This window comes from Myotis brandtii, unplaced genomic scaffold (genome assembly GCF_000412655.1).
Source record: "Myotis brandtii unplaced genomic scaffold, ASM41265v1 scaffold103, whole genome shotgun sequence".
Lineage (NCBI taxonomy): Eukaryota > Metazoa > Chordata > Mammalia > Chiroptera > Vespertilionidae > Myotis > Myotis brandtii.
In genome coordinates this window covers 641,120-660,662 of record NW_005353460.1, presented here as the reverse complement: position 1 = coordinate 660,662, position 19,543 = coordinate 641,120, and the positions used below count along the sequence as shown (strand labels likewise).

Sequence of the window (19,543 nt, the reverse complement as noted above, 5' to 3'; positions counted from 1 at the left end):
TTAAGAGTATCTATTGCACCTAGGACTGTGGAATCCCTGCCCCAGTTACATGCCACATGTTGCAAATACAAAATATGTATTTTCAAGTAGTGATACATACTGTGAAAACAAAAACAAAACACAACTGTAGGGGCTAGTGATTGAGTTGCAGAGATGATTTTAGATAGGGTTTGAAGAGAGGCTTCTCTGTCTTGGAATGGAGTCCTGAGAGGTGAGAAAAAGCCATCCAGGCAGAGGTAATGGGAAAAGGGACCTAAGGCAGGAAAGAGCCAGTACAGACAGAATGAAGTGGGAGAAAATCAAACTCCCTTCGGGCCTGCAAGACCCTATTTTCCTATAATTGCCCTGGGTTATCACTATGGGGTTTTAAGCAGGGAACTGACATGATCTGATAAATACTTGTAAAAGGTCCCTCTGGCTGCTGTGAGCAGTACAAGCTATAAGGAGATAAGAATTATACCAGGCTCCCAACAAATCTGTGAATCAATATAGTTAGATCACATTTGAAGAAACCGACTCAGGGTTTACATAGCTTGCCCAAGGTTAAATGGCCTGTAAATGATGGATGGTTTTTCATACCCCAATCGGCACCAACTTCAAAGCCTAGGCCCTTTTAAGGGCCACTTTGTAGCCCTAATAAAATATTCAAGGTTTGGCTGACACGTCCAGTAAAATATTGAGGCCAATTTCCCTCAAAGGTGCAGTCCTCCTTTGAACCCCACTTTCTGATCCCAGTTCCCTCTAGAAAAGGGTTTGGATCTTCTTGACTTTCGAAGTTAAATGTCCTTATTGGATACAGAAGTGTTCACATTGGGTTGGCTAAAGTGGCTGCTGAGTGTCTGCTTTTGACACCATCTGAAGGACAGCAACCACCTTAGCTCCATCTCCTCTTGTGGAGCAATGGTTAATTGGAATATGTGTCAGATCATAGCCTGGGTGCATTGTACCAATGTCAATATTTCTGGGAGCTCATAATACACAGCATTATACCTGAAATCTTCCTGGCTGGCAGGCTACTATTACAAAAGAGTGCTTAATTGTAGATTACTACAGTACATTTAAATTTCAGTAGCATATTAAGTTGTCAGACTTAATTACCGTTATATGTTTAGATTATGCCACAGATTATTTAGTTCAGTACCTAGGTTTGCCAACCTGTTCTTCTTGTGATGTGACAGGGCAGCAATTAGGACATCACTGGAAAACCTACAGCTTTCCATGGAGATGGCCAGGAGGCCCGGTATTCTTACTAATCCTTCCGAGATTCTGCCCTCTGCTGTCCCCACACCCTCAACGTCCCTGGGAGAATCACTGCATGGAGTAGCACTGTGGTCCTAGATGGGCTTCATGTACAAGTTTATCATGATTGGGAAGATGGAGAAAGGACCACTGATCCCAGAAAAGGCTCATACTAGGGTGATATTTCTAATCTCAGTACTATTGAGATTTTGAGCCAAAAAGGTATTTGTCATGTAGGGTCATCATGTGCATTGTAGGATGTTCAGCAGCATCTCTGACCTCAACCCACTAGATGCCAATAGCATTCCTCCAAGTTGTGACAAAACAAAACTGTCTACAGACATTGTCAGATGACTGCTGGGGGGAAAAACTGCCCCTTGTTGAGAACCACAGTCCTAGAGAAAGAGAAAGAAAACTGCCCATCAACTCGTCTTATGTTGATGATCAGCTGGGGAGACGTTTTCTGCCTCCTTACAGAATTTCAAAATCCTTTACACCAGTGGTTCTCAACCTTCCTAATGCCGCGACCCTTTAATAGTGTTCCTCATGTTGTGGTGACCCCCAATTTCATTGTTACAAATTGAACATAATTAAAGCATAGTGATTAATCACATAAACAATATGTAATTATATATGTGTTTTCCGATGGTCTTAGGCGACCCCTGTGAAAGGGTCATCAACCAAAGGGGTCACGACCCACAGGTTGAGAACCACTGCTTTACATTGTCGACTCTCAGAGAGGTAGGTGGTCCCATTTTTACCTCTTATGGTGCAAGCAGATATTACCAGGCTTCTCTGCGGATTGGGGATGCCTATATATAAACTTCAGGTAGATTCCTATAATGCTAGAGTAATTGGTGAGGTTTCTGAGTACTGGTCCTTTACTATTTACACATGCTCAGAATGTGACTTGACTGATGCTATAGCACCAGATAAGCAGATTAGATGACTTCTGTTAGGTAGCCCAGTAGAGTTGCCTGCAGTTATATTTCCCCATCATACAAGTGTGTATGACACCCATTAAAGAAATGGTACTAGGCCTACAGAATAATTTTTCTCTAAACTTTCCCTTTTATCTTTGGGGAAGAACCTATCCATGTTTCATGATGGCACAAGTAAGGGGTAAGCAAAAGTAGGTTGATACTTGTTGTGCAACTAAGTAATACAATAATTAATAAATAATTATACAGAAACAAACTGTGTTCTGCATACTCACAATTGTAAATCTACTGTTGTCCACCCTTGTGCTTTGATGTTCCTTTATTTTCTCTTCCTCCTTTCCAGTCCCTTTTCCCTCTCCTCTACCTCCTTCTACCAATCCAGCAAGTTGCTGCTTCAAGTGCAACCTTCTAGACTGTACTAGGTTAGACACATCATACAGAATCAAAATATTTTTGTTGGATGAGTGAGAGGATGAAAATCACTAGATAAAAAGGAAATCAGACTTGAAATTATAGGTTTATATCTTTCTAGCTTATATAGGATATAAAATTAAAAAATAATAAGAAGGAGGACAAGTCATCCAGATGATTAATTAGGTGGCTTATGATGTTCAGTTTATCCCATGCTTTCATTGAGTGGGCAGTTTCATTTGTATATTGATGATACTGCCCTTAAAATGAACACTTCTCTGCCCAATTATAGAAAGTTGCAAGATGATGCACACAGGCACCCACACATGCATATACTCACACTTCCTACACATTCACCCTCCACAGCCCTCCCCACACCATACTCACACCCATACCACACACAAATATTGGGTAAATCTAAGTGACTCTAATGGCTGAGCTAAGGATTTATGTGCAGCACACAGCAGCATTTTATGGATCTTCAGATTTGCTCAGCAGAGGTATGGCTCACACTTCCTTAGTCCTGATTTTCAGTGTACTTTGACATTATGAAGTGCTTTGCTTTTCGTTCTTCTTTGCAAAAGAACCCAAAACCCTGAGACCTGAGTGGAGTTTAGTTGCTAAGTGAGGGTGTGTCACATAGCTTAGTTCACCTACAGAAGATTAGACTAGATTACTTGTTTATTCCTTTGCCCCAAGTATGTTATATTTTCCCACCTAGCAACAGTGCCTAGGAGTCAGACAGAGTTCTTTTGGTTTCCCAGTTTTACTCATGAAGATTTTTATTCACATCCATAATTATGAAAGTCTCATGATGCTTTAGATGTCTGACCTCTCCAAGTTCCATGCAAAGTGGAAGAGCTATAGTCAGCAGCTATGAGTCCAGAGGACGAGTACCCAACCTTGACACAGAGGATCAACACCCCTTAGGGAAATGCTGGATCCAGAGAACTCCAATAATGATTTACTTGATTTGAAAATCTGCTTTAGATACAGAAAATTTTTCAATAAGAGGGCTTTCATATTAGGTTCAGCGACAGTAGTCAATTTTTAGAAATAGACTAATATATAAGCTTTTTCTGGGGGTGGGGAGGGGGGAACAGGGAGGAAAACCACAATTTTGTAGTGGGAACTTATGTCAAGCATATCTTGGGCACAAAAAATGTGTAGAAACTACTCAAGAGTCCAGTTCACTGGCTCATTTGCTTCAATTCAATAAGTGTGACTGGTTCAGCGACAGTAGTCAATTTTTAGAAATAGACTAATATATAAGCTTTTTCTGGGGGTGGGGAGGGGGGAACAGGGAGGAAAACCACAATTTTGTAGTGGGAACTTATGTCAAGCATATCTTGGGCACAAAAAATGTGTAGAAACTACTCAAGAGTCCAGTTCACTGGCTCATTTGCTTCAATTCAATAAGTGTGTTAAGCATCTCCTAAGTGACCACAACTGTGCTAGGTACTGAGAGGAACACAAAGGAGGAAAAGACCTAATTCCCATCCTGGAGAGATCTCTTCTCACCATCTCATTCCACTTTGAAGTTGGATTGTGACATTTTTATTCTACAGAAGTTGGAAGAGACCTCACCTTAGAGATAATATTCTAAAATTCATGTATTGAAAGCATCTCAAAGAGCAAAAGAGAATTATACTTCATTCTCTCCACCATGAAACTAAAAATAATAACTAGAACATCTACAAGATCCAATGAGAATTTCATTGATGATAATAATTCTTGCTATTCATTATAATAATATGCCAAGTTCTATCTTCTCTGATATTTGATTAGTAATAATGTTAGTACTTGCAATTCTGTGATTTTACTTAAAATGGGAAAAGTGCTACATGCATTCCATGTAGAAGATGGGTATCATTTTTCAGTTGACTTAGGATTCCCAAGGACTAAATTGTCCACTCCTCCTCCCCATGGTTAAAGTACTTCAGAGAGAAGTTAATGCTCTTTCCGTATTCCATTCTCCCTAACCTCTTCTTGTCAGGGCGTTGTTCTTACCTGCCTCTGAGGGTGTCCGGGCAGAGCAGCTCATCCGCAGTGATCCTATGTTGAGGGTGGCCATGATGATCTGTGAGTCTACTAAAGTCTGGGGAGATGCCATGGGTGGGGAGGATAAGACAGCACACATGGAACATTCCTCTATGTTGACTGCATGGAGGTCTGCAGTATAGAGTGCAGAGCCCTAATGAGAGAAATGGGGCAGAGGAGGAACCGCTCAGATGGACAGATTTTATATCATGGCTCACAGTTGTGGATCTTTCTGGGTGATAATTTTTGAGCCAACAACTCTTCAGCTTCCAACGACTTGGTTTTAAGACAAGTATCTGACACATTACCTGGTATCTGACACATTTAGCCTTACCAATCATTAATATCTTAATCAATCGGGATGAGACAAAGGAGGGTAGAGAGTGGGGAGCCAAAATCCATTTAAATGACTCAATTGGGAGAAGAGAAATGAAGAAGGGAAACACTAGTGAAGGGGGAAAAAAAACAGAAAAAGGAGAAGTTATGGATCTAAAGGCAAATTTTCTATCCTCACCATTTCACTTGTAGCTGACCCCACTTGCCAGTTCCAGATTAACTAGCAAAGTGGTGGTTGCTTTTTTTCTTTGATGAAAAAAAATAGGAATAGATCTGACCCCACCTTCAGGTACCTTGGACTCAAATATTGGTAATTTCTAATATTAGTTGGATTGGAAGAATTCTGATCATTGTTTTTTTTTCCTTTCTTTGAACTAATCTAAGGGGGTGGTGAGGAGAAACTTACGGTGACTTTAAAAAAAAAACAACAAATGAAATTTTGGGAGAACAATTTTTGAAGTTTGAAAAATATTCCTTAAACATCACCAGCATTCTTGCATAAAAATCAAATACTTTGGTACATTTCATGCGACATATAATGTGTTTTCTTTAAATCCAAAGAGATGGTTGCATATAATAGGATACAGACCTATGAGGGTTCAGAGTAAATACAATTATAACCGTAATACCACATGCATAACTGACCTATTTCTCAGAAATGTAAACCTAACTCCTCCTTTTCATATATCTATCAGGGACCATGTGGCATTACATGTTCTAGAAAAGATGTGTCTCCAGAATGGATGAGAAAGTTAGAGCATAAAGACTGGCCACTATCAGCTTGGCTTTAGCCATTAACTCAGAATCAGGCTCAGAAATGCAGAGAAACTCTTATTTATATAAAGACTATAAAACATGGTTATCAACATTAAGCATGGTGGCTCCTGAGCATAATGTCTGAATTTAAATCCTAGTCCTACCACTTGGACAGGTTACTTACTTTCTCCATGCCTAAAGTTCAACATCTTTAAAAAAATTTATCTCAGAGAGGTATTTTTAGGGTTAAATGAGTTAATATATGTAAAATGCATAGAACAGTTTCTGGTACCACTATATGACTGCAAGCTAGCAGTAGTAGTAGCTCCTGAGCATAATGTCTGAATTTAAATCCTAGTCCTACCACTTGGACAGGTTACTTACTTTCTCCATGCCTAAAGTTCAACATCTTTAAAAAAATCTATCTCAGAGAGGTATTTTTAGGGTTAAATGAGTTAATATATGTAAAATGCATAGAACAGTTTCTGGTACCACTATGTGACTGCAAGCTAGCAGTAGTAGTACTCCTACTAGTAGTAGTAGTAGTACTATTTATTACCATTCTAAATATTTACTAGCCCTTATATGATACTTACAGGCAAAATGTAAATCTGGGGAAAATTCCGGAGAAATCGCCATTCTCTCTGCATGTATTCCAGAGACCCGATGAACACAATGTCCTTCAGCTCCTGCCGAGGATAGTTGCTAGCCCTCAAGGGCATTACAAAATTCTGAAGCCCCATCAGTGTTGAGTGGGCATCTCCAAAGATACAAGCCACAATGTGGTTCCGAAACTCAAGTTTTGACTTGTCAGTTCGTTTCTAAGCATAAGCATGTCAGAATGTAGTCATTTTTAGAAACAACAAAGAGGGTTCCATCCCCTCACCCAAAGTCTTTGAGGTCCATCCACAGGAGTACCTCACAAGGATAACAGAATTTTGCAAACAGCTCATAAAAAATGGAACTTATTCACGGTGGGACAATTATACTTTGATCTTTTTGTGGCGTTCCTTCTTATTTCCCCCTTTTAAGTTTTCTATTAGCCTAGAGTGCATCAATTAAACTGAGAGCAGCATCATTCCTCAATTCAATGTGAAATCACTGAACCAAATGGGGAAAATATCTTATTTTCATTATATGTGTTGAGCCTTGTATGTGCTATAATAAGATTCAATGATAAACTAAACATTCCAAGTTCCTTTGCTAAACTTATGTCTTCCAGTGAGCCCTGAAAATTACATCAAGTTGCCCAACATCTTGCAGTTTTCAGTGGATTTTCATACATATAAAAATACATATTAGTTTGAACCATATGAAATTCCCTTTTTATGGGTCAAGAATGGTTGAATATCAGCAATTTTACATGGTTCAACCTAGTATTTAAATGTAATAACCATTTTTCTTAGATTAGAATAGGACTATTGCTAACATGGTGGGTTTCAGCAATCCTAACAGTCTCTAGTTGATGTGGCAGCTCTGACAATCTTGTGCTTTTGATGAAATGATTGATCATGTTTTTATAAAAATTGAGCTGATTCAATAGACTCTTTGCAGAGCTGAGAAAATTACTCATAGGAAGTGCACAAGAAATTAGAAGCTATAAAAATTCCATTTGATCCCAAATATTTGAATATGTCTCATACCCTGATTGGCATTGCCAGCTATTAATATCTCTCCTATAGCTCTAATTTGAAAATAAAGTAATATACATGATGAAGACTTAGATAAGGGTTTCCTCACACCCATAGAGACTTTAAAAAGTAATAAGTGTAACTTTTTAAAAAAAGGAATGGTATTCCTGAAGGAAATTTATTTCCAGCTTTTCTCTGATATCTTTCAGGAAATGAGTCATGGTCTCCTCTCATGGAGGTGGGATGAAGTTGAGCATGCCCTGGATCTGGTTTGGTATTTTTATTTTGCCATTAGTGGTATGAGTATGAACAGAGTACTTAATCTCTCTGACTCTAAGTTTAAGTGGTTTAAAAATAAATAGAAGTTAATCCTGCTGTAGAAACTAAATTATATATTGAAAATACAGTGTTCGACTCATTAACTGTTGTTCAATAATTATTGATCAAATGTGAATCGTGGGGAATTCCTAGATTTTCAGAGGAGGACTTTTGGAAGATGATGGACAACAAGTTAAATGTATTTAAAAGCATGTCATGTGTTAGTGTGTTTTACATGCCTGAGCACTTGAAGACTCGGAATATTTCAAATAGCTATACCATTCTCCCTCATGCCAGTCCGTAGCTGGATTAAATGACAAGCTTCTATGAAACAGGGGCTGATGAAATCTGACAGGATAAATAAGTAACAACTGACATCTCAACAATTAGAAACTGTCAAATTAGCATATAATAAGACATACTCTCTTTCCAAAAGCAATCCCCCTATGAGGGGAAATCAAGCTACTAGTCTGGAAAGTCTTCCTAAAGAGTGATATCAATCTTAACCAAATCTATTAAATAATCATCTCTAGCTAAACCAATTAGTTTTAACTTGAATAATGAAGCCTCTAACAGTATTTAATGCAACATGTCTATAGGTCAACCATTGCTCTTCTAAGTCAAACTAAACAATTAGAAACAAGATACATGGCAGAGTGCATTAATAGGCACAGCTAGAGAGGCAATTTCCCCCAAGAAACTGTGGCACAAAACTGTCTTCTGGTTAAGAAAGTTGGTGGCTTTTGGGGGAAGGAAAGCATGCACTATTTGTTCAAAGTAACTTAAAGCAACCACTTCCACTTGACCCTTCTGTAAACTAAACTAGCCCAAAGACTCCCTGGATTTTTCAATCTGGACATTTCTCCTATAGGGTCACAAGTTTCAAAACCCTTACAATTTCTTAAACTAGAAGCCCTTCTATATTTACCACAGACTCAAGTTGGTGTTCTGACCTACATTCCACACCAAGTGTCATAAAGAAGATAGCTATCATAGAAATAAATCTGTTTGCATGCTCCATAAGTATGTTCTGATAAAACATCTTCTATTTCCGTTTCTAGGTCTCTTGGATACCTCCATCTGCAAGCAACTTCCCAACCTTTCCAAAAATTTCCCTCCCACTGAAAACATGTTTGGCTGCCTGCTCAAAAGGTGTTTATTTTGCTGGGTTAAGAATAAGACCTAATTGCTAAAATAGTGAGTTTTAGTAACCCTAATAATCTTCTTGCTGATATGACAGCTCTAACAATTTTGTGCTTCTGATCAAATGACTGATCATGCTTTTACAAAAATTGAGATATATTATGTCAGGACACTAGCACAAGGATTGTGTGTGTGTGTGTGTGTGTGTGTGTGTGTGTGTAACGGAAAAAAAGCAAACTGAACTACAGTGGGGCCTTGACTTACGAGTGTCCCGACTAACGAGTTTTTCGAGATACGAGCCATCTCTCGGCTGATTTTTTGCTTTGAGTTGCGAGCTAAAATTTGGGTTATGAGCCAACTTCAGATACCCCACCGCTAGTTGGCACAGTGAACGCCACAACATCAGCCCAGCATCACATGTCTCACTCGTTCACTTTTTGATTTGACATACTAGTAATTTGAGTTACGAGCTCCATCACAGAACAAATTAAACTCATAAGTCAAGGCCCCACTGTACTTTTGGAAAGCAAAAAAATGCATAAATGTCAATTAGTCATAGTTGAAAATATTATATAGGGTTCATACAACATGCAAGCAAATCCTTTTTATTAGTTAAATTTACCAACTACTGAGGTTATACTTGAGTTTCTAATTCTGAAAAATGAGAATAGATGGAGATCCAGAAAGCAGGTTTCAGAACCTGCACTAGGATACAAGGCTTTTTACATTTTAGTTGCTGGCATTTCAGTGAGCAGAGTTCATTAACTTGAGAGGACAGAGACAGGATTCTAATATCTATAAGGATTCACCCAAGTTGTAGGGGGCAGGCATCTAGGAGATGCATGCTTGGCTTATGTGTTACATATAAATATAGCCAGCTTTAAGAAAAACTACTATAGAAAATTCGAACTTTAAAACCAATAGATTAGGAAAATGTTTATCCTATATAATAAAAGGCTAATATGAAATCGACTGAATAGCAAAATGACTGGTTGCTATGACATGCACTGACCACCAGGGGGCAGACGCTCAATGCAGGAGCTGCCGCCTGGTGGTCAGTGTGCTCCCACAGGGGGGCGCTGCTCAGCCAGAAGCCGGGCTCTTGGCTGGCGAGTGCAGCGGCAGTGGCAGGAGCCTCTCCTGCCTCCGTGGCAGCACTAAGGATGTCAGACTGATGGCTTAGGCCCGTGGGTGGGGGCAGCGGGCCTAAGCCATCAGTCAGACATCCCCTGAGGGCTCCCAGACAGCAAGAGGGTGCAGCCTGGGCTGAGGGACCACCCCCTGAGTGCACAAATTTTGTGCACCAGACCTCTAGTTATTTTATAAAAAGAAAAGACTGCAGAGTTCTTATAAATAAGGAGTTTCCTTGTGCATTTAAATTAATTAGATTTACTAGCAAAACAGTAAAGTTTCAGGAAAACATTATTCTGAATAACTGACTCAGTTAAACTGTTAAAGGGGAGAAGAAGTAGCTGAAGAATCTAATTGTTTTAAATCCCAGGATTTTATACACATAGTCTTTGTCAAATATCACATCTATTGCCCTGCAAACCATTCATCTGGCTGGTGAAGTATGTGTTTTTCCTCCAAAATTCATAGTTTACAAAGAGAAAAGGCAGGTACTTATAACTAGTGGAAGGGTATCATTTACCCTAAGAGAAACTATATTTTATTTGAGAATTGGTGTAAGATCACCTACCAGAATCACCTTTTCCAAATGAGTTGCTTTGCACCAGTAAAACATGCCGCTGCTATCAAGATAGTCAGAATCTTCCTTGAGAAAACTCCTAAATAAGAAGAATGGAGAGTTAGCCTGAGGCCACATGGGGCTCTGGTGAAACACGGCCAAGATGTGGAATTAATTAGAACCTGAGCCCAAAGTGAAGAATAACCTCTGGTCTCTGACACTCCAGAACAGGACACCAGGAGCTGAATGTCCAGACTACATCATAGCTCAAGACCTACTATATACTTTTGGCAAAAGTCACAAGGATTTTGTGGTGTGTGCATGTGTGTGTGTGCACATCTCTGTGTGTTTAACAGACACATCAGTCCTTTTACCTTAGTTTATATATGCTTTGAAGGTAGTTATTTCTACTCTTAATTTTCCCCTAAGCAATCTACATAATAAAAGGCCAATGGCCATAACAACCAAAATGACCAAACGGTCACCAGGAAGTGCATGGAGCACCTCTTGGTCCCTCCCCTGTGGCCCACAGGCTCCTATCACAGCAAGACTGGCAGCTGGAGGGCGGGCGGGGTGGCAGGGGGAGTGGGCGGGGGAGACAGGCGAGGCGAGGTCATTATGCCTCTGGCCTGGGGGCGGGCCAGAGGTGTAACAACCTCACTGCTGCCAAGGCGGCTGTGGATCAGATCTGGAGAGAGGCCTGGAGAGAGAGGTGGGGCCTGATCCCTAACCACCATGGCTGCTGGCGAGGCCTAGAGAGAGAGAGAGGCAGAGCCTGATCTGCAGCCTCCGTGGAGGCTTTGGATCAGGTCGGGCTGAGGGACACCCTCCCATGCATGAATTTTGTGCACCGGGCCTCTAGTAGTATCATAATGATACTATTGCTTAGGGTAAATCATGAGAGGTGTTTGGGGAACTTGAACATAAAATTTTAAAGTCTGTGAGATCAAGGCATGGGTAGCATCTCTCTCCTTAGTCAGTTTTCCTCCCCTCTCCTTTTGATGCCTTTCCTATGGTTCTCTGTTGAAACATCCTTTCTGATTAAATGCATTTTGCATTATTTACAGCTTCCATCACTGACCAGAATTTGACTAGACTCTGCTCTAATCTTGATCTAGATCTTGGCAAAGCCCTCCACGTGATCACCCCATACTGCCATTAGGCACAATGTTTATCATATAAAATATTCAATCACTAAAAAGGGTTAGACAATCTTTTGAAAAATTTCACTCACATCCTAAGGAATGAATATTTGCTTGTTAGAGAATAAAAGACACTCTTAAAATCACATAAAATTTAGTATTCAAAAGGACCCATTTAAGTCAAGAGAATCTAGGAATAGTATGCAGAAATGACATCAAAATACCAGGGGCTTAATGCAACACTGGTTATTTCTTACCTATAATAACTCAGTTGAACAGATGGGTCTGCTCCACACAATCATTCAGAGTCTTAAGGGGACAGAGGCTCTACCATCTTAAGGTGACACACTTGGCACATATATCCTCCTCAGTCATTAAAGCAAGGGAAGAGAAAGGAACTGGAGAATCAAGCCCAGGTATTTACGCTGTGGCCCAAAGTGGCATACATCACTGCTGCTCATATTTCATTGGCCAGAACTAGTCACATGGCTCCTGCTAACTTTAAGGGGGGTTAGGAATGTGGGAAGCAATTGAAATATTTGATGAGCATTTCTGTTTCTGCCAGAGATTTTAAAGAACACCCTTTATTTTATGGATAAAAGACACAGAGCTAACAAATTATAAAGCTAGCATTTGAATATAATGCTGAGGTTGAGATTACTGGGGCTCACAATATCCAATTCTTTCCTTCCTTAGGATATAGGCCTTGGGAAGGGGCCACATGACCTGTTTTGGCCAGTGAAATGTGAGAAGTGATGGCCGACACAGTGAAAGCCCCCATGCTATTCTCAGGCTCTCCCTAACCTGCCATAGAGATGACCAGCCTGAGTACATGAGTGACTGTGTGGAAGAGAGTGCCTGGCCCACTTGACCTGTGTTGGACATGCAACATGAACAAGAAATACACACTTGTTGTGCTAAGCCACTGGGATTTCATTAATTGCTACCACAGCATCATAAGTCCATCCTATCTTAACACAAATGCCTTTTCTAAAAAACATGTTCTGTGGAATATCAGTAACAGGAGAAGCTCTAAGGAACTGTGTTCTGTAGTCCAATAAATTTTGAGTAAAGTATCACCTCTTTGAGATCCACACTACACTTTAGCATATGAAGGTTCTGAAAAGCTTTGCAAAAGTAAAATCCTTTAACGTTTGTATAAAAACAGTGTTTTACACACTTATTTCACCAAAAAAATCTTTTACAGTTACTTATGTACTCACTTATTTCATTATATTTAAAAATATCTTTTACTATCCCTTAAAACCCCTTTTGAGATACACTATACTGTCTTATGCTATAGGTTCTGCCCTGGTAATCAATAGCTTATGACAGAATTCTCCTGTGAGGTTTTATTGTACATCCTGGGAACAATACAACTGATTTCTCTCTGTGCTAAGGGTTAGGGGTTCTCCCTGTGAATTAATATAGCTTATAATTCAACACCTGGCCCAAAGTCTCAGACTCCAACAAAATGACAAGCCATTTATTTTCTCTTTTTACCAGGTTAGTTTCTAAATTGCTATCTTAAGTCATATTTCTTTCAGACAAAATAACTCAGGTAAACTGAGATTGAGGCATCAGACCTAAAGTGATTGGACAGAGAGAAGACCCAGATGGAGAAGCTGGAGTGGGAGGATTGGGGCACTGCCAAAGGGTTTGGAAAAGTATAGAGGCTAATTGTTAATGAGACCAGCCAAGGCCTAGGTTCAATCCTTATTTTCCCCTCCATTTAAGACCTACTTATAACCTTCTAGTCATTTACCTAGCCAGAAGATGTTGTGATGTAAGCCTCAAAGTCAGCTTGACCAGAATGGGTTACCTTGTTCATTTGAATTAACATACCTTTTGGTGGGTTTAAATATCCTTAAGTCATGAGCCCCCAACCCAGAATCCTAAGAGCCACACAGGCATTCTCTCTCTCTCTCTCTCTCTCTCTCTCTCTCTCTCTGTCTTTATCTTTATTGTTGAAAGTATTAAATATGTCCCCCTTTTCTCCCCATTGACCCCCTCCACCTACCCCCTCCCCTCCCCAGGCTTCCCCACACAGGTTCTCTTAATGGTACCAGACAGAACCATGGTGATGGCTTTATGCAAAGGTTGTTAAAGGCAACACAGCTAGAGCCCAAGTCTGGTTTTGATGCTCATCAGAATTTGGAGAACTGACTATGTTACTACTCATTCATAGAACCTTATTTTCTCTCCATGTGTAGTTTCCTAAACACCTTCCCTCGGATGCTGAAATAATGTACCAAGTTCCCTTTAGGGAGGTGGCTTCCCACACACTGCCCTCAGCACTACTTTCCTTCTGGTCACTTTCTTCAGCTTTTCCACACTTCTCCTCCTCAACCCTCCCACCCCCCATCCCACCCATAATGAATGAAGAGTCTTTAATCTGAAAATTAAATGCCCTTTTGGCAAATGGAAGATATTCTTCTCCCAAGCATATTTTAACTTGACTCAGAATAGCAAATCATTCACTATACACTTTCCTTTCATAATAAAAGCAAGATCTATGTACACAAGCTGTCACAGACAGCTTTCTTCATTCTTCATTCATTTCTTTTTTCCTTCTGATGTTATGGAAAACAGATATGCCTCAGAGGAAACACCTGTTGGAGACCTTCGTAAAAGAAAAGGCTGGAGGAGACCCACTTCATCACAAAGGCATCCATCTGGTGTCCTTGCCAAAGCAAAACCTGATGTAATTTAGTTCACCATGCCTTAACTAAAGCTCCCTTCTGCCATATGTCTTGAAAATGACATGATCCTTGCAGAAATATACCTTCCTAAAGAGACTAATAAATCATCTATGAGAATGTGCAGTATTAGCAGTCTTAGAACTTGGAAACAGGGATTATACCATAAAGGCTGGCACTATGGGAGGAAAAGGTAGCCACACAGCACCATCCAGGTCATTCAGAACAAAAGAGAAAAGCCACATCCTGACCACAGGTAGAAGCTTCCCAGGTGAGGGGGCTTTCCATGTCAGATAGCCCAGCAAGGAACACAGTGGGAACTATCTGAGAAGGCCCTCAGTAGAACATCTGTGGGAGAAAGGTGGGTTGATTTACTGATTACAAGATAGACTTCTTATTGTAGAAGCAATGCATGGTACTTCCATCTGGCATCGTCCAAGAGGCTTTGAACCTTGAACTATCCTTAGTCATGTCTCTGACATCCACCTCTGAAAGCTGACAGGTCACGTAGGGTGGGAGAGAATAGCTCTTATAGCCAGGACGCTTGTGGATGTGCAGAGCAGCGTGTGAATGAAGCCTGCAGCTGTCTTTGTGGATGACTGCCTTTCTTCAGGCGGCCTTCCTGCAGGAAGCCAATGTGCTATGAGCACACATTTGAACACGTGTTGTATTTAGTGACAGGGCTATTCAGTTTGTTCTCAACAGAGGATGGCAGGCTCTTTCCTTTAAGCTTCGTGGGACTATTTTGAAGAGAATTATTCTGCCATGTCCATACTAACTTACCTTGTATCAATTCTACCACTTAAAGGGGAATATAAATGAAGGACAATGTGCCTTTGGTTTACAATTGTGGCTTACTCTCTTTCTGATGGGAAAGAGAATAAACCATGCAGAAAAGCCTCTATTAAGAAGGTGGCTAGGTTTCAGTGCTGGGTCATTGTTTCCTCCAACTTATAGACTTGACTCTGATTATTCTTGAAAATGATCAGCCAATGGGTGAGATCCTCCACTGCCCACAATTCCTATTAGAAAGTTCAAAAGTTACCTATGTTTTTGTGTGTTTTTTATTTTTTATTTTACAGGCCTCATTTTTGGATGTGATTGCAAATCCTGGCTTGTGACCATTCCATTTGAAACCTTAAAACCCCATTGGCTGCTTGTAAATTCTTAGCAGAGAGTTTTCTGGCCTGGACGCAGAAAAACATATCTTTTGCTCAAGACTTGAGTTAAATAAAATTAACAAGTTTCACAAAGTCTTAGCATAGAGAAAATGACAAGTCCCTTGGCTGAGGGTTGGGGGGAAAAGAGGAATGTGTCCCTGTGTCCAGAAGTTTCCGTGGCCTCCTTGGTTCAATCTTTGGGAAAAATCCTTAGTCTCGGGATGTCTTTGATGCTACTGAGGATTTTGTATCTTGAAGGCTGCAACTGTACTCTTTCCAATGACTTTGTATTTAGTGACAGGGCTATTCAGTTTGTTCTCAACATGAAAATACTCATTTATCTCAATTCTGGCCACCACCTTTTGTGAATCGAGAAAAAAGAAATCACCTAAAATTTGGAAGTGTGAGGGCAAGTTGTATAATTAGTGCTTCCTACTCCATCCTGATCATTTTCTCTCTTTCCCTCCTGCCCCCTCTCTCTAAATCTTACAGACATATACACGTATCCCTACACACATACACACATGCTATAGTCAGATTTCAGAATCTCAACTTTTATGGCCACATTCCTATTTTATATTTCTGGTTTCACCTGGTTGCCATTTACTCATTACACGGCATTATTTTTACCTTGGAGAGAAACTTATGGTTTTAAAAAAGTATAATATTTTACAGTCCATTCCCCCAGGAACCTGTGTATGAGCAAGTGAAAAGGGGCTCCTGGGAGCTCTGAGAAACTTTCAGGACCACAGAGAATCTCCGGAAGGCAGAGAGCACGGCCCACCTTCCCCGTTAGCAAGGCCTCTGTGGTCTCTTCCTTTCTCCATTAGAAAGGGAAACTCTGCCCCAGGCTCAGTGCCTCTCTCCAGCTTGACCAGAAATCCATGCTGAGACTCCTTTGCTGGGTAAAATGAGAGATAACCTGCCTTGGAATCTCACGGGACATGACCTACACTGAGGGCAGCGTGGCTGTCTCTATAGCACCATGCCCTTTTGGTTGCCATGTGGGAAAATCTCAGGAGAGGAGGGGAATAGGACAACCTCGTGGGGCGGCTGGGGTGACTGACTCTTCTGGTTTGCTCAGGACAGGAGGCTTTCGGTACTCAACTGGCCTCTCCACTGCCAGAATGGGGACACTTTTCCCTGCTCATATAAAAAGCTCCTAGGGAAGGAGGAAGAAAGGGGAAGGAAGAATAAAACTTGAAACTCTATGCCCTGAAAACTTTTTATGGTGCTCTCAGAAACCTGTGCACATCTCTATGTATGTAGATGGGTTTGGCTGGTGTTCACTGGAAGAAGAAACAGTTGGGTGGCCAGAGCCTGTATATTGTAAGAGAAGCAGGTCCCAGTGAATTATATCTTCCACCCTCCTTCTGGTCCCTCTCTCCTGATTCTTTGCATATGCAGAGACTTTTGAAGAGCCATGATGGAATCATAAACTTCAATAGGAAAGATGGTAGGTGTGATTATTTTTAAATTATAAATGTTATTTTTAAGATACCAAAATTCAAGGTATCTTTGTATTCAGTGTGATATTATGAATGTCTACACAGGAGAATGTAAACTGTGTTCTTGGGTAAACCAAATCAGCTGTGAAGAGTGTTCTGTTTGCCTTTCAGTGCTGCTTTACAGATGGAGTCTATCAAAGCCATGGCCTCTGTTTTCAATGTTTACAATTTAAAATCCCTGCAAAGAATTTTTTCCACCCCTTTGCTTGGAAGTTAGACCCAAGGTCAGAGTGGCTCTAGCCCAGGTAAAGGCAAAAATAGGGTGGTGTTCCTAAGAGATGACATCTGAGCTCCCATTTGAGCATCTCTGCTAAGTTTTGCTTTATTTCTGATGAGTATAAACTGACAATTTTTTTGCAGAGTATATTCTGTGAAAACATGCATAGAGGCATCTCTGAACTTAAATTGTTACCAGATGGGAGATCAATGAGAAAGATCACACACACACACACACACACACAAACACACACACACACACACACACACACACACACACAACTTCCCTCTTCCTCACCCATTCCCCAGATGGATCCTCATTTAAAGCCCTTTATATTTTATGGATATTGCATTTGGGATTTCCTACAATGTGAGGACAAATGAGGCATGACCTCAAGCAGCAGGTGCTTTTCATAAAGGCTGGAGTTTGTGCCCTGAGCAGAAGAGCCTAGGCCCTAGGGCATAGGGCAAGCCTCACATCTAATTGGGAACAATTCCCTCAGCCAATCTTTACTGCATGAAGTTGCATTTTTAGATGCTCTTTCCCACCCAACACCTTCTAAATACCAAATGACATAGTGAACATAGAGGTTACTCTATGGACTGGGATCTGAACAATGACATAAGTTACTCTCACACTTTTACCCTAAAAGCACTCTGGAAACAAATGCAAATTTCAAACAAGATATTTTCTTTTACTTTTTTTGGTGGGATATAGAGGTGGGAAGCAGAAATTTGAAATATCTGAAAACTAGCTCATATTTTTATTATACTGATATAGTCTCTAAGGTTTTATGGGATTAAGCCTGGGTCAGAGATTAGCATGACAAAAATGCTTTCCTTATGCAGTGGGGTGAAAAGGTTGGCCAGGGCAATTACCAGAAATAGCTCACCAAAAGAAATTAGGACCAAGAAAAACTAGCACCCATCAAAATGCCACTGGTGTGAGTGTGCACATGTGTGTGTCTGCATGTGTGTCAGATAAAGAGAGGGGTGTCAAATGGGAAGGGAATAAATTGTGCAGAGGAAATAAAAATAATTCCAGGGTCCCTGAATATTATTAGATTCCCCCCCCCACTAAAAATAGAAAGTTATTTGTAAAGTTTTCTTATTCACCTTCTTTAATTCTCTGAAATACCTGTGGCTGAATGTCAAAATGGAGACAAATTGTTAGTGTGCTGGTGATTACAGATTTTTTGAAACATTGGAAGGACCTAATGATGTGTTGAGGGCCACAGACTTTTAAAATTTCCTCACATCTGGAAGCCATCACTGGAAGGAAGCCTGTTGAATAAAGGCATCCTGAGTATTATAACATTTTACTTAGCACCAGCGACCTGTCAAGAAGCAATGGAGATAATGGAGATGGAAGCCACTTGGGATCACTCATGACATGGAGCCCTCCTCTGCTCCATGTGTTACATGATGGCTATTTTTAAAAAGTGGTGTGCCTTAATTAAAGGTGAAAAGTTAGAGTTAGGGGTCTCTGGTGGGAGGGAAAAGATTGTGGTTAGCGTTCTTTAACAAGAAGAAGTGATTAAAATAAGGCTGTTATTAGGGATGAAAGGTAAGAGTCAGGATTTTTAGTGGGAGATAGGAGTCCCAGGGTGAGACAGCCTTAATAAGGCAGGAAGGTCACAAGCGCTCTTACGTAGATGTTTCCTGCACCTTAGCTCTTTAAATTAAAGATGAATCAGAACAAAAGAAAGTAAGTAGAATGTTCATACTATTCTGTTCACCTCTAATTTGGCATTAACTTTCTGCTGAACATCAAGTCCTTGACTTATGTGTGACTATAGAGGTGACATGAATATCTGAATTTCTTGAAGCTGAGGCTGTTCCCATCAAGAAACCATCTAGCCCTAGCTGGTTTGGCTCACTGGATAGAGCATCAGCCTGGGGACTGAAGAGTCCCAGGTTCGATTCCAGTCAAGGGCATGTACCTTGGTTGCAGGCACATCCCCAGTAGGGGGTGTGCAGGAGGCAGCTGATTGATGCTTCTCTCTCATCGATGTTTCTAACTCTTTATCCCTCTCCCTTCCTCTCTGTAAAAAATCAATAAAATTAAAAAAAAGAAACCATCTAAATAACTCATCTCTTACCCCTACTAATTCAGCTCCAGAAGGAATTTTCAGAAGTCACTTATTGCCTTTCTAATATTGTTTACTTAGTTTTAGTCATTTGTTGGAGAGAAGAAAAGGGAGAGGGAGAGGGAGAGGGAGAGGGAGAAATATTGATGTATGAGAGAAACATCAATTGGCTGTCTTCCACTGAGGATTGAACCCACAACCTTTTGGTGTATGGGATGACACTCCA

The 19,543-nt window shown here is 40.5% G+C and overlaps 1 protein-coding gene across 1 annotated transcript in view; it reads right to left on the bottom strand.

Moving 5' to 3' along the window:
• The window catches only part of KCNU1 (potassium channel, subfamily U, member 1), a 124,484-nt gene that overhangs the window by 18,149 nt on the left and 86,792 nt on the right, over positions 1–19,543 (bottom strand). Inside the window, 3 exon segments of the mRNA XM_005856502.1 lie at positions 4,602–4,785; positions 6,320–6,544; positions 10,515–10,602. Of these exon segments, the coding sequence (XP_005856564.1) occupies positions 4,602–4,785; positions 6,320–6,544; positions 10,515–10,602 (497 nt within the window).